We start from the raw sequence: 12,218 nt of genomic DNA, 5'->3' as shown, positions 1-12,218 counted from the left end.
GGTGCCTGCGGCCCGTGTGGAACATCATAGGCAAGGCCTACTCCACGGACTACAAACTGCAGCAGCAAGGTAAGAGGGAGCCACCTGCACTGCCTTGGGCTGAGAGGAAGGAAGGAGCCCAGGGCTCTTCCCCAGCTCTCCACGTGGCCGTTTTTGTCTTGCCCAGCCCTGTCACGGGTTTCCAGGGATAAGTCCTGCACTGTAGAGCCGACAGCTGTCATGTGTGGCAAAGGCAGCTCGTGATGGAGTCAGCACTGACTGCCCGCTCTGCCCCATGGCTTGGACCATTGTGACAAGGCCTGGATCTGAACTGAGCGTGGGGATCAGAAGGAATTGTGTTGAGTTACTTGGTACAATCCCTGTGTTAATTTCTGGAGGTTTTTTATGCCAGATGGAAAATACTCACATAGGCACTTGCACTTCAGAAGCTGCAGGTGAAGGCTGTCCCCAATTGACCACCAAATAGCGGGAGTATTGCTTCTCTTTTAAAATGACTTTTATTTCTTTTTATTCAGGAGTAATTTTCCTCTTTAAAATATCACTTAGTACTTGTCTTTCCAGAAATATGTTCTTTAATATTTATACCTTTTTCATTTAGATGTGTAAGCGTAAATGTGTAAGTGCATGTGAGTATAAATATATATAAAATCTGTAGCTTGGGAAAAAGTGATGTCCCAGTTGACTGCATATATATCTATACATCTTTCTCTATATATATCTTTAGGGAGTACTGAAAGCTAAAGAGCAGAGTATGCTCTGCTGTTGGTGTCTGATTTCTCCTCTAGCACAGGGGGAGGGAGGTGGCAGATGGGAAAAGAACAAGCTGTCATTAGAATTAAGGAGCTGAAATGGTTGAGGCTTATGGAAAATGGGAACAGCCTGGCCACCACAGTACCATGGGGCAAAGTCTCCTTTGAGCATCACTCAGTAGTAATCAAATGGCTTTTTGGCACTGACAAATTATAAAAGGTCAGAAACCTGTCTGAGTGGTTCAAATCTAAACCCCAGAGGGATGGGGAACAGCTCCTAATATGAGGGAGCAGAGCTGTTAAATAACATGTTGGATGAATTTGCCTTGAAATCAACTTCCTGGAGTCAGTCATTTCCAGTTCATAAGCAAGCAGGAAATGCACTTCTGCATTCCAGGTGCCTCCTGAGCAGCAGCCCTGTGTTCAAGGGTTTGCTTGGTTTGAAATTCTCTTGCACAGTTGGTTCTGTTTTGTTTGCACGTTGTAAACTCGGTGTGTCACATGTGGTTCAGACTATAAATAAAAAACGTGACAGAAAGTTCCCTGGGGGATTAAGGCTGCTGGGGTGATTGCACAATGGGTGGACAGCTTTGGAAGGGGCTGTCTGGGTGGCGAGTCTCCCTCGGGAAGGAAAAGGAGGTTCCGAGCAGTCGGATGACCTTCAGAGCAGGCATTGGGCAGTGTGTGTGTGACAGTGCTTTGGGTTGGGTGCTCAGTGTTTGTAAGTGAAGCTACACATTTCCAAGGAGAGGCCAGAGAGGCAGTGGCTGCTCCCAGCAATTCCCTGTGTGTCCCACACCTGTCCCCACTGCTGCCTCTGAGCCATCCCGTGCTGGTGCGTCCCTGTCACCTCGGACCATGGCTCTGGGAGAGCTGCCTGTGAGACAGAGAGATCCTATTTCCCATGTAACTGGGCCACCAGGTGCACTGGAGACCACAGGGCAGCCTGTGCTTTGGTGGCCCACAGGGGACACTCGCTTTTGTAGGGAAGTCACCACACTAAAAGATGGAAGCACTGACGAATGAAAAGGAGCAGCTGGGAGCAGTACTGGGGCTGGAGGGTGCACACAGAGCTCCCTCCTGTGCACAGGGTGTCTTGCTCTTCTCTGTGTTGGGAGCACGTTCAGAGCCACATATCCAGGGGCACACTGCAGCTTCCTGCTGGCATCAGGCCCTTCTAGAAAGGCAGATTTGAACTGGCTACAGATGTGGTAAGGCTGAGGATTAATTGAGATCAGCTATATGTAGCCTGTGTGGTTGAGCTGCATTTTCAGTGTCTTCACTGTTAGAAAGGGGAGTGAAAAGAAGATTTTTAAAAAATTATTATTTTTTTTCTGGAGCTGCTCAGTTGTCTAGCTCTGATGACATTTGTTACCCTGATGGCAGTACTACACTTCTGTTACTCAAGGATAAACCTTTTCAAACTGCTTCTGTGCTGAAACTTGAGGATTTTGTGAGAATATTCATGTTCTCTTTTCCAGATGATCTCATTCTTGCTTCTTGCCACCAGAAAATCATCTTTGTGTGCATTTCATCAGCTACATACAAGCCAGCAGTTCAGTAACTGATGTATGTGATTATTTTTATTTTTGCTGTCTTTTAGCAAGAGCACAGAGGATGCATGGATTGTGTTTGTGCAAGTGCTGTGTGACTGAGGAAATGTCTGGGGCTCTTTCAGCAGCAGGGAGAGGATTGTGGTGGCTTTTCATTTCCCTGGGAGCTGCTTTACAGCTTTGGGCTGGTGCCATGGATCTGTGCAGATGATTTTTTTCCCCCCCTTCTTCATGAGACAACTACTTAAAGCCTCATCCAGGAGTAATCCTTTGCACTGGGCTGAATCAGCAACAGGGGTAGGAGTCCAGTTTGGGTCTGCAGCCATGTGGCCTTCCAGTACTTAAAGGGGGCTTATAAAAAAGAGGGAGAGTGACTTTTTACATGGGGAGGTAGTGATAGGGCAAACTAACAGTTTAACTTCTGTTAAACTAACAGAAGAAAGATTAAGATTAGATGTTTGGATGAAATCCTTCCCTGAGAGGGTGGGGAGGCGCTGGCACAGAGTGCCCAGAGAGAGAAGCTGTGGCTGCCCCTGGATCCCTGGCAGTGCCCAAAGCCAGGCTGGAGCACCCTGGGCTAGTGGAAGGTGTCCCTGCCCATGGAAGGGGATGGGCTTTAAGATCCCTTCCAACCCAAACCATTTAATGTTGCCTGCAGGTGCTTTGTGGTACTTCTTGCTGCTCCCTGGTATCCCTGCCCACCTGCTTTGGCTGTCCTGCAGGCCCGTTCTTTGGGACATGGTGGTGGTGGTGTGGTTGCAAGTAGCGAAAGACAAACAGGCTTCATGTCCTTGAGCCCCTGTTGCCTGTGAAGCTTTGGCTCATGACTTAGTGAAAGAGGGAAAAGATAAGAACAGCTTTTACATGATTCTACATTATCTTCTTGTTGAAGCTACTGCTTGAGTGTCCTTCCTGACACCCAGATGGTCACCAAGAGGGGTGTGCCTGTGCTTCCCTGCAGGACAGGGGCTGGGCAGAGCATTGGTCAGCTGGGAGCTGCCACAGGCTCTGTGCTGGTTGACCAAGTGATGCCAATCGCTGCTTGGTGAGGAGTCATTCCTGCAGGGAATGTTTGCTTCTGTATTGTTCAGTGCCAGCTGATTATTAGAGGTTTAAGTACTGGGGGTTTGACCCATAAAATCCCTCCCTCCTATGTTTTCCCAGTTGTTTGCCCTGATTTCTAAAGGCTGTTGGTGAGTGCTTTCAGGGGGACACACTCAGTTCTTTAATTTGCATCTACCAGTTATTTAATTGGGATTGTGGGGACTCCAACACTTTAAAGCAAGACTTGTTTGTGTTTCCTAGAGACTCATTAGACATCCCAGCCATTTCCTTTGGATTAAGAAGCTGTCTCCAGGAGCTGCTTTCACCTTCCCTTTCACGAGTTGTGTGTTTACCGTCATTGTGAGAGTTTTTGTGTGGACCTGGAGAGCAAGGTGCCTGTCGGAGGGTGCTTGTGTTGGGGGGGTTTGTGTAAACCAGAGATGCTTCTTGTCACAGTGCCAGTGCTGGAGAGCAGCCAGTGCTGGGAAAAACTCCCTCCAAATAGATTGGCTCAACAGCTCAGGCTGCTCCTGCGTTTCTTCCCCATGGGAAATAGATTCCCATCATTCTACTCAAATGGTTCTTAATCACCTCAGAAACGCAAGTTCTTGCGCAATTCCTGCTGCTATTACACTTTAATTTATTTAGGGGAAGTATCCCACTGGCTTCTTTAGGCCCAGAAGAGTCTGACTACTGCACTGTATGTTGCCTATGGTTTGGCTCTTTGTTCTTCTTGATATTCCCAAAGCTGTGGGATATTTCACTGTCACTACACTGAAACCTCTCTCCTGAATTGTGCCCCTGACAATCAGGATGCAAATGGGATATGGGAGAGGATCTGTGTTCCCAAATAAACACGAAATGACTTTGCAGGAGGAACCTCGTGAACTTTTGCTTACTTTGTTTACAGTGTCTCTCAGCCTTTGCCATTGCAGAGGGAATATTAGGGGAAGGTAATATTACCTGATAGGGAATATTAAGAGCAAACTAGGGTTCCAAGGTGATACAGTTATCCATTACTGCTCACAAACTGTAGATGCTTCATGGAAATGAATGTCAGTGTTCTGTGCCCTGTACAGGAAAGACAGACTTCCCACAGGTAAAGATGGAAAGAGACTGTGGACAAGGGGGAATGGCTTCCCACTGCCAGAGGGCAGGGATAGATGCGATACTGGGGAGAAATTGTTCCCTGTGAGGGAGGTGAGGCCCTGGCACAGGATGCCCAGAGAAGCTGTGGCTGCCCCTGGATCCCTGGCAGTGTCCAAGGCCAGGCTGGACAGGGCTTGGAGCAACATGGGCTAGTGGAAGGTGTCCCTGCCCATGGCAGGGGGTGGCACTGGATGAGCTTTAAGATCCTTCCACGCCAGTCCATTCCGTGACTCTGTGTAAGAAACAGCTATTTCAGTACAACAGAATAGTTTCTATGTTGCCAAGTATAAAAATAGTGTTCATCAACACACACAAAAATCACCTGTATGTGCCACCTCCTTTCAGAAGTGATGCATTTGTGAATTAAATAGAAATACAGATCTTCTTGATTTAATTATGAATGAATGAAGTAATTTTATTAATTATCTAATTATTTTCTTTATTTAAAATCTTTCAGTGTTTAAATGCCCAAAGACTTAAATCCCAGTTTACGTTCAGAGCTGTGAGCGGATCCATGAGTATGGAAAACAGCCTTGTGTCTGGGAAGGAACATGTGCTGGGGGTTGAACTCTGCCCTGCCAAGGCAGAGGGAATTTCTGCTGTGGATGAGCAGTGTTTTTGTTTCTAGTTCAGTGAGCAGAAGGAGCGCTGGGGTCTGGCTCCGGGGGGAGCTGCTTTTCCATGGCCGTGCCTGGGGAGCGCTCGCTCGGCAGGAGACAGCAGCCACTGCCTGCCTGTCGCAGGGAGGATCCCAGGGACAGCTTCCAACTGGGATCTGCCCACAGACAGTTAGGATAGACAAGTTTCCCTTCAGTGATGATGGTATCTAGAATGGACACTTCGGCATAATCCCAGCTGCAGCCCTGGGAACATCCCAAGGGCTTGGAATCTGGACGAGACAAGGACGCACCTTTGTAGTCTTCTGAAACAGGGATCTGTAGAGGTGTGGCTCCCTTTTATTTCAGAAATCAGTGGGTTACTTGTTGGGTTTGCTGCTAAATAATTTATCCTCCAAACATAGATCTTTATTGAATTACAGTAAATAAACAATTGCCTGCCTTTTATCCTGCTGTTCGTGAGATTTAAGGTAATTTCAAGGTGACTGACAGGGAACAAAGGTTTCTGTTCAGATGGGTGCAGCTCTCTTGAAGCAGTTTATACAGTGCCACTGGACCACTCCAGCATTATCCCTACAAATGTGTGTGGATACTGAAGAGAAGGAATTGCTTAAGGTTGTTTTTCCTGTTTGACATTGATATACACAGTGTTGGTGTGGGAGAGACCTATTTCTGTGTCTGCTGCTGGTGGTTGATGTGCTTTGTGTTGGCTGTCTTGGTGGTTGCTGCTCTGTGTTTTACAGCCTTCCACCTCTGACTTTTATTTCCTATTTTTGTTTATTTCAGGGAATGAAAAAGACCCTCAATATTTTTTATATCACTTGTGAATGTTAAATGTTTCTTCTAATCTATGCTTTTCAATGGAGTCATGCACTTTGTTCAGTGTCAGGGAAGAGGGTCTGAAAATTGCCAATCCAGATCCCTGGTATGGTAAATTGCTGCCTGCCAAGCTGGAGTGGCTCACCCAAGTGGTTAGCAGGGTGGTGAGCTCTGAAAAAGCAGCTGGAAGGATGGGAATGAGCAGGCTGGAGGTGGCTGGGATGGCTGGAAGGGTTGTTGGGGCTGAGCACGTGTGGTGTGTGCCTCAGCTGTGCCAGGAGAAGATGGAGATGTCACCTGCTCCCTCCAGGAGAGCCCACCCTGTGGTGCGGGAGGTGGCAGGTGCTGCCCTGGTGGGGTCTGACAGTTTCCATGGTCTTGACCTTTTCCATTATCCCGTTTTTCACCTGTGCCCAGACACGTGGGAGGTGCCGTTCGAGGAGATCTCGGAGCTGCAGTGGCTGGGCAGCGGGGCACAGGGCGCCGTCTTCCTGGGCAAATTCCGGGCGGAGGAGGTGGCCATCAAGAAAGTGAGGGATCAGAACGAGACGGACATCAAGCACCTGCGGAAGCTCAAGCACCCCAACATCATCGCCTTCAAGTAGGTTGTGACCCTTGTCAGGAACTCTGTCCAGGCAACAGCTGTTCGCTCAAGGTCTCTGGGAAGGTCTTTACGATCCAGGAGCTAAGCTGTGTCTGGGACAAAGTGGTGGTCACCCTTCCTGTCCAGTTGTCTGTCTGCTGCTCCTCACTGTGTGTTCTCTTTGACAGGGGAGTTTGCACCCAGGCCCCGTGCTACTGCATCATCATGGAGTACTGTGCCCATGGGCAGCTCTACGAGGTCCTGCGGGCTGGCAGGAAGGTCACCCCGCGGCTGCTGGTGGACTGGTCCACGGGGATTGCCAGTGGCATGAACTACCTGCACCTCCACAAAATCATCCATCGAGACCTCAAGTCACCAAAGTGAGTCTCAGCTGCTTAAACATCCCTTTGTTTGGGTTCCTCAAGTCGCCAAAGTTAAACATCCCCCAGTTGTGGTTCTTCAGGTCATCAGAGTGAGTCTCAGATGGTTAAACATCCCCCAGCTGGGGCTGTCTATTTTTTCCTTTTCTTGAGAAACAGTTTAAAGTTTGGTCAAAAGGCCCTACTGTTTTTTCCCCCATGTTGACTCAAAACTAATGAGAGTGAAACTATTGCAACTTGTTGGCACTTTACAAGAGTGGAAATTTTATCTGTATCTTCCATGATAAATAGCAGTCAGGAAATATTTAATGATTTGATGATACCTGGTCTTCTTGGAAAGTGAGTTACTCTGTTGCTTCCTCCCTTTTTATTTTTCCTTCTTATTCTCCTGTTATTTCCCTGGTTTTCTGGGATGTGTCTTCCTTATTTCTCTGTTGCTTTCTGCCTAAAATGTTCTGGCTTCTCTGTACTCTTACTCTCTAGATGTTTATCACTTCTTTAGCCTGTGACAGTGCATTAAGATAATGCTTTTAGATGATTTACAGCACAGTTTAAGGTACAGCTTTGCCTCTGAATCCTCAGTTACTTGTTAATTTGCAGTTTTATTGAGATTGATTTTTGACTCGTAGCATTCAGAAATGCATTTGAGGCACAAAACACGACCACCCAGAAGAGAGTGAGAGCTTTTATTGGGGAAAATACAAAATCTTTTCTTTTGTACTGCACTTGTGAGCAGCGCAGCCTCATCGCCTGGTGGTGTTGATTAAGAAGGGATTTACTCCAGTGGCTGTTGTGGTACAAGAAAAATCACAAAATGTGCTGATTTTTTTTTTTTTTTTCCCCTTCTCCAGTGTTTTGGTTACACACACAGATGCCGTAAAGATTTCAGATTTTGGTACGTCTAAAGAGCTCAGCGATAAAAGTACCAAAATGTCCTTTGCGGGGACGGTGGCGTGGATGGCCCCGGAGGTGATACGGAACGAGCCCGTCTCCGAGAAGGTGGACATCTGGTGAGTCGTGTTCATGGTCAAGTCTTTCACCTCCTGCTCAGTCACTTGGTTTCCCAGCACTTCCCATGTGCTTTCTTCATCCTGTGCCTGAGCATGGGTTGCTCTGTGGTGTGCTGTTCCTTTCTCCTCCTGCCTGGTGCCCTGAGCTTTGGTGGGCTCTGATGGAGAGGGAAGGGACACAGGTGTGCTGGCTGTGTGCTGGCTGTGTGCTGCCCTGCAGGTTCCAGCTGAGGCTTGGAGCAGACAGTCTGTGTCTTGCAGGAAGCAAATGCAGAAGTTCTTCCCTGTGTCGTTATTTGGCCTGGAGCTTTCTCCCAGTGCTGTGCTCAGGGCCCCTCAGCAGCCTCCACAGCCAGGGTGGTTCTCCATCGCTTCCAGCCCTCTCCAGGGCCATGCTGGAGCTGTGGGGAGGCCCCTGCTCTGCTCCTCACCCCCTTGTGCTTCCTGCAAGCCAGGCTGGCTGTTGTGTGTGCAGCCCCAGGATTACAGCCCAGTGAATCCAGTCCTGGATCCAAGAGGGAGGAAACCAGGACAGGTTGTAAGAGTTTTTGAACCTGTTTCCATCCATGTGGAACGTGCTCTGTGTCGAAAGGAACACAAGGAACAGTTCAGTCTCTGTGCTATTAAACATGCTTGAGAGGGTTCAGCCTTGGAGTTCCTTTGGGAAGCCTCTCCACAGGTTTCAGAGACCTCAAGGGAACTGTATCTCTGTTTCTGCCTCATTATTTCTGCATATTAAATGTCAGCAGCCAGGACAAATGCCCTTCTCCCTGCTTTACAGCCAGGAGGGATTTTGCTTCCTGTGGTTTTTCAGCTTCATATGCTGTCCCTTCCCTGGCAGGGCAGGCAGCTGCCGGGCAAAGCCACGGGTGGTTCAGAGGGCAGTGGAGTCAGACAGGAGCTGCTGCTGGAGTTCTAGCTCAGGCCTGGGCTTGGCCTGAAGGGCAAGATTTCCTGCAGGGAAGGTGGTGTAACCCGTGGTGTGCAGCTGCTCTTGTGACCACGGTGTCCTGCGTGTTTATTTTGGATGTCCAGGCCCCAGCACAGCCGGCTCCTCTGAGAGGAACACTTGGGTTGTTCTGGAAAGAGAACACACCCAGCATTTGTCTGCTGAGCCCCTCCCTTTGAGTCACGGGATTGTGAGGATGAGTGGTGCTGGCTTTCCACCTTTGGTTTATGGTTAGGGATATTTCACGGAACCTCCTGGCCAATAAAACCTTTGCTCCTTCCCTCAGTGACTTGGAGATGTTGCTCTTTGGTGCCAGTTCCTCTGGAGTTCACAACAGTGGTGATTGCTCAGACTCTCCCTTGCCATCCATTCTTCCCTCAAGATAAATAAAAATGATGTTCATGAATGCTGCCAACAAATGAGAGCAGTTCCTGAGCTGCTTGTATGTCTGCTCTTGCTCATCTTCAACAGCATGCAGAAAAATAAATCTATAATCTTATCAGGAGTCTTGAAAATCCTTTGTCAGTTCTTAGGCATAACAAAGATGAAACCAGATGAGCTTTCCCCCCTAGTTTGTCCAACCTTCTAGATCCCTGCTTTCATGCAGCCCACAAAAAATGATTTTGAAGCGAAAAATATTCAAATTCTGCTTGGTTTTTTTCTTTTTTTTTTACACATGATTTGAAGCCAGTGGGGTTTGAAAGTGCAGTGTTTTTCACATGAAGTTGTTTCCTGACTGGTGGTTGTTCAGACCTGGTAGCTTGTCTCTTAGAAGTTCTGTACTTAATAAAAGCAGCTGGGTATTGGTACAAGCCAGAAACAGAAACACCCTTCTCACCTTTCGCCTGGCTGGAGCCTCCAGCTTGGCAAGGTCGGTGTCCCCAGAGGGATGGGACATGGAGTAAGGTGGCACATCTGGCTTGGAAATGGAGATGGTTGTGCCTCACCTGGATCACAGCCCAGTTGTTGATGTGCAGGAACGGTGGTGGTGGTTCTCAGCAGCATTTTGTTTACTCTGTATTGACTGGTTTTGTGTTTCTTTGGTGTTTTATTGGGTGATGATTGTATACAAAACAGATGTTTGCTGTTAAAAATTAAGGTTTTGGTTCTTTCTTGGCACTTCACTAAGGAAGAGAAGCGAAGTGAATTTTCTTACCTACATCTTTCAGTTCTTGTAGGAGGTTCTTTCCCAGACTGAGTTCTCTTAATTAATTTTTTTTTTGCTTTATCCTTGCTTTCTTCAGAACAAAAGGAATATCAGATGAGACCTCATGTGCTTTTGGTACTAACAGTTATGCAAGTAGCATTTGTTTCCTAATTTCTGTGTTGCAGTAGTTGTAGTGCTGAGTCTCAAACCTTAAAACTCCTACCTGGGACTACAGGTAACAGCAGAGGGAGCCTTTGGTTAGGGAAAAGAAAACAAAACCAGTTAAATGAAATGTAAAAAAGCCACAGAACCTTTGTTGTGTTGTCTTTGTAAGACACTTGTCAGTCTGTGCAGTAGTCAATCATCTGTTCTTACCAGCAAGAACAGTCCAAAGTTTATCTGAGAGTAGACTTTGGAGTCTTTTCATTTAACAGAAGCAAGACTTAATCTGTACAGAAAATGTGCTTTCATGATCTTTAAAATCTCACAAAGAAGCAGGAAAGGGTGGGTGAAAACCAGTGTGGTTTTGTGCTCAGCCCAGTGCTGGAGCAGAGGAGTTACTGGTGTGTTAAAAACCACTGTTGCACCTACTTGCAGTTTCAGACCAGACACCCCTATTTCCCTGTTTTGCCAACGCTTTTTTCAAGCTCCAGATGTTTCTGTTAACAGCTTCTGTGTGAACTCAGTTTATCCTGGTTTGTTTCTTCATCAGGTCATTTGGGGTGGTTTTGTGGGAGCTGCTCACGGGAGAGATTCCCTACAAGGACGTGGACTCTTCGGCCATCATTTGGGGAGTGGGCAGTAACAGCCTTCACCTTCCCGTCCCTTCCACCTGCCCAGATGGCTTCAAAATCCTCATGAAGCAAACCTGGTAAGAGCCTGAACCCCACCCAGCACAGACCTAGGGCTGGCTCCCAGCAAAACCTGTGAAAGTCAGGAGAAAAAAACCTGTGGATGTGGAGCCCGCAGCAGAGGGCTCTTAGATGAGCATCTCACACACTTGTCCTGAGAGAAGTAAGTTTTGACATTTTGGGTTCTGCTTCCTTGTGGCAGCAGGCTTGGACCCCAGGACATCTTCAGGAGCCTTCACAGAGGGCGTTGCTTTGCTGTAGCAAAGCAGGGGGTAAAAGGTGGCTCTGTGGGAAGACAAAAGGAGCTGGAAGGAAAGTAGGGGTAAAATTCCTTGAGGCCGCATCCAGAGTGAAGGGAACTGATTTTTCCCTCTGAAACCCCTTTGTAAGCAACTGGCTTTGGACTGAACAAAGAGAAATGTGAGCTTTCTGTCTGGAACACGGATTTTCCAGGTTCAGATATGGAAAATGCTGTCAGTTTCCTCCATGTACCAGATTAGAGTTGAAATTCTTTGTCTTAGGTTTCACATTAATGCTTTGTTTTTGTAATTACATCTTGACACAGTGTGAAGGGTCTTCCAGCATTTCCCACTCCATGGGTTTTAGCAGCCATCCTCCCCATGGCACGAAGGGGAAAACAGGCCAGAGCACGTGTGGATCTTTCCCAGTGGCTGTTTACCCTGTGGCAGCTTGTGCAGCTCGGTACCACAGAGAGTACCTACAAACAAACACTTGCATCCCCACCTAGTGGAAGAAGGTGGTTGGTAGGGGAGAGGAGGCTCAAGAAGCTGCTTTTGCCCTGTGCAAAGTGGATTCAGTCCTGAAACTCAAGTTCAAAAATCTGAATGTTTTTGTACTTGTCTGTGATCCTAAGGGCTGTTGAGTGCATTGCAGTACTCAGGCATGTGCTGTGTGACAACTCACAGACCTTCAGTGCTTAGAAGCACCCTGAATGGGAGTTCTCATTTCTACTAGATTGAGTCTTCCCATTACAAAATTTGGAAATTGATGGGACAACAAACCAAAGTATGTTTCTTCTTGGCAAGCAAGTTAGGATAGAAACTGTTCCTATCTTTCACTCTGTAGTCGCATTTTCCGGACTTAAACATTTTGTACCTCTTTTGTTTCTTCAGAATGGGTCATCACAAACCACCTCTAGCACAATTAAATTGTAGAGAAAACCAGAAAAGCTCCTTTTCTCTAACCTGTCAGGTGCTTGGTTCAGAGAACAGGGTCTAGTGAAACCCTTTCAGAAGGGCAGCAGAGGCTGGCAGTGCTCACCCCTCACCCCAGCAGGGCAGCAGAGGCTGGCAGTGCTCACCCCTCTCCCCAGCAGGGCAGCAGAGGCTGGCGGGGAGGACCCCCCC

At 47.6% G+C, this 12,218-nt stretch overlaps 1 protein-coding gene across 1 annotated transcript in view; it reads left to right on the top strand.

Annotated features, from left to right (window-relative positions):
• MAP3K13 (mitogen-activated protein kinase kinase kinase 13) overlaps positions 1 to 12,218 on the top strand; it is a 63,804-nt gene that overhangs the window by 41,675 nt on the left and 9,911 nt on the right. Inside the window, exons 4-8 of the mRNA XM_017729390.1 lie at positions 3 to 69; positions 6,349 to 6,532; positions 6,703 to 6,894; positions 7,746 to 7,904; positions 10,713 to 10,871. Of these exons, the coding sequence (XP_017584879.1) occupies positions 3 to 69; positions 6,349 to 6,532; positions 6,703 to 6,894; positions 7,746 to 7,904; positions 10,713 to 10,871 (761 nt within the window). The remainder of the gene's footprint in view (positions 1 to 2; positions 70 to 6,348; positions 6,533 to 6,702; positions 6,895 to 7,745; positions 7,905 to 10,712; positions 10,872 to 12,218) is intronic.

This window comes from Corvus brachyrhynchos, unplaced genomic scaffold (genome assembly GCF_000691975.1).
Source record: "Corvus brachyrhynchos isolate BGI_N302 unplaced genomic scaffold, ASM69197v1 scaffold63, whole genome shotgun sequence".
NCBI lineage: Eukaryota > Metazoa > Chordata > Aves > Passeriformes > Corvidae > Corvus > Corvus brachyrhynchos.
The sequence above is the reverse complement of the archived record's forward strand: the minus strand, read 5'-3'. Positions and strand labels throughout refer to the sequence as shown.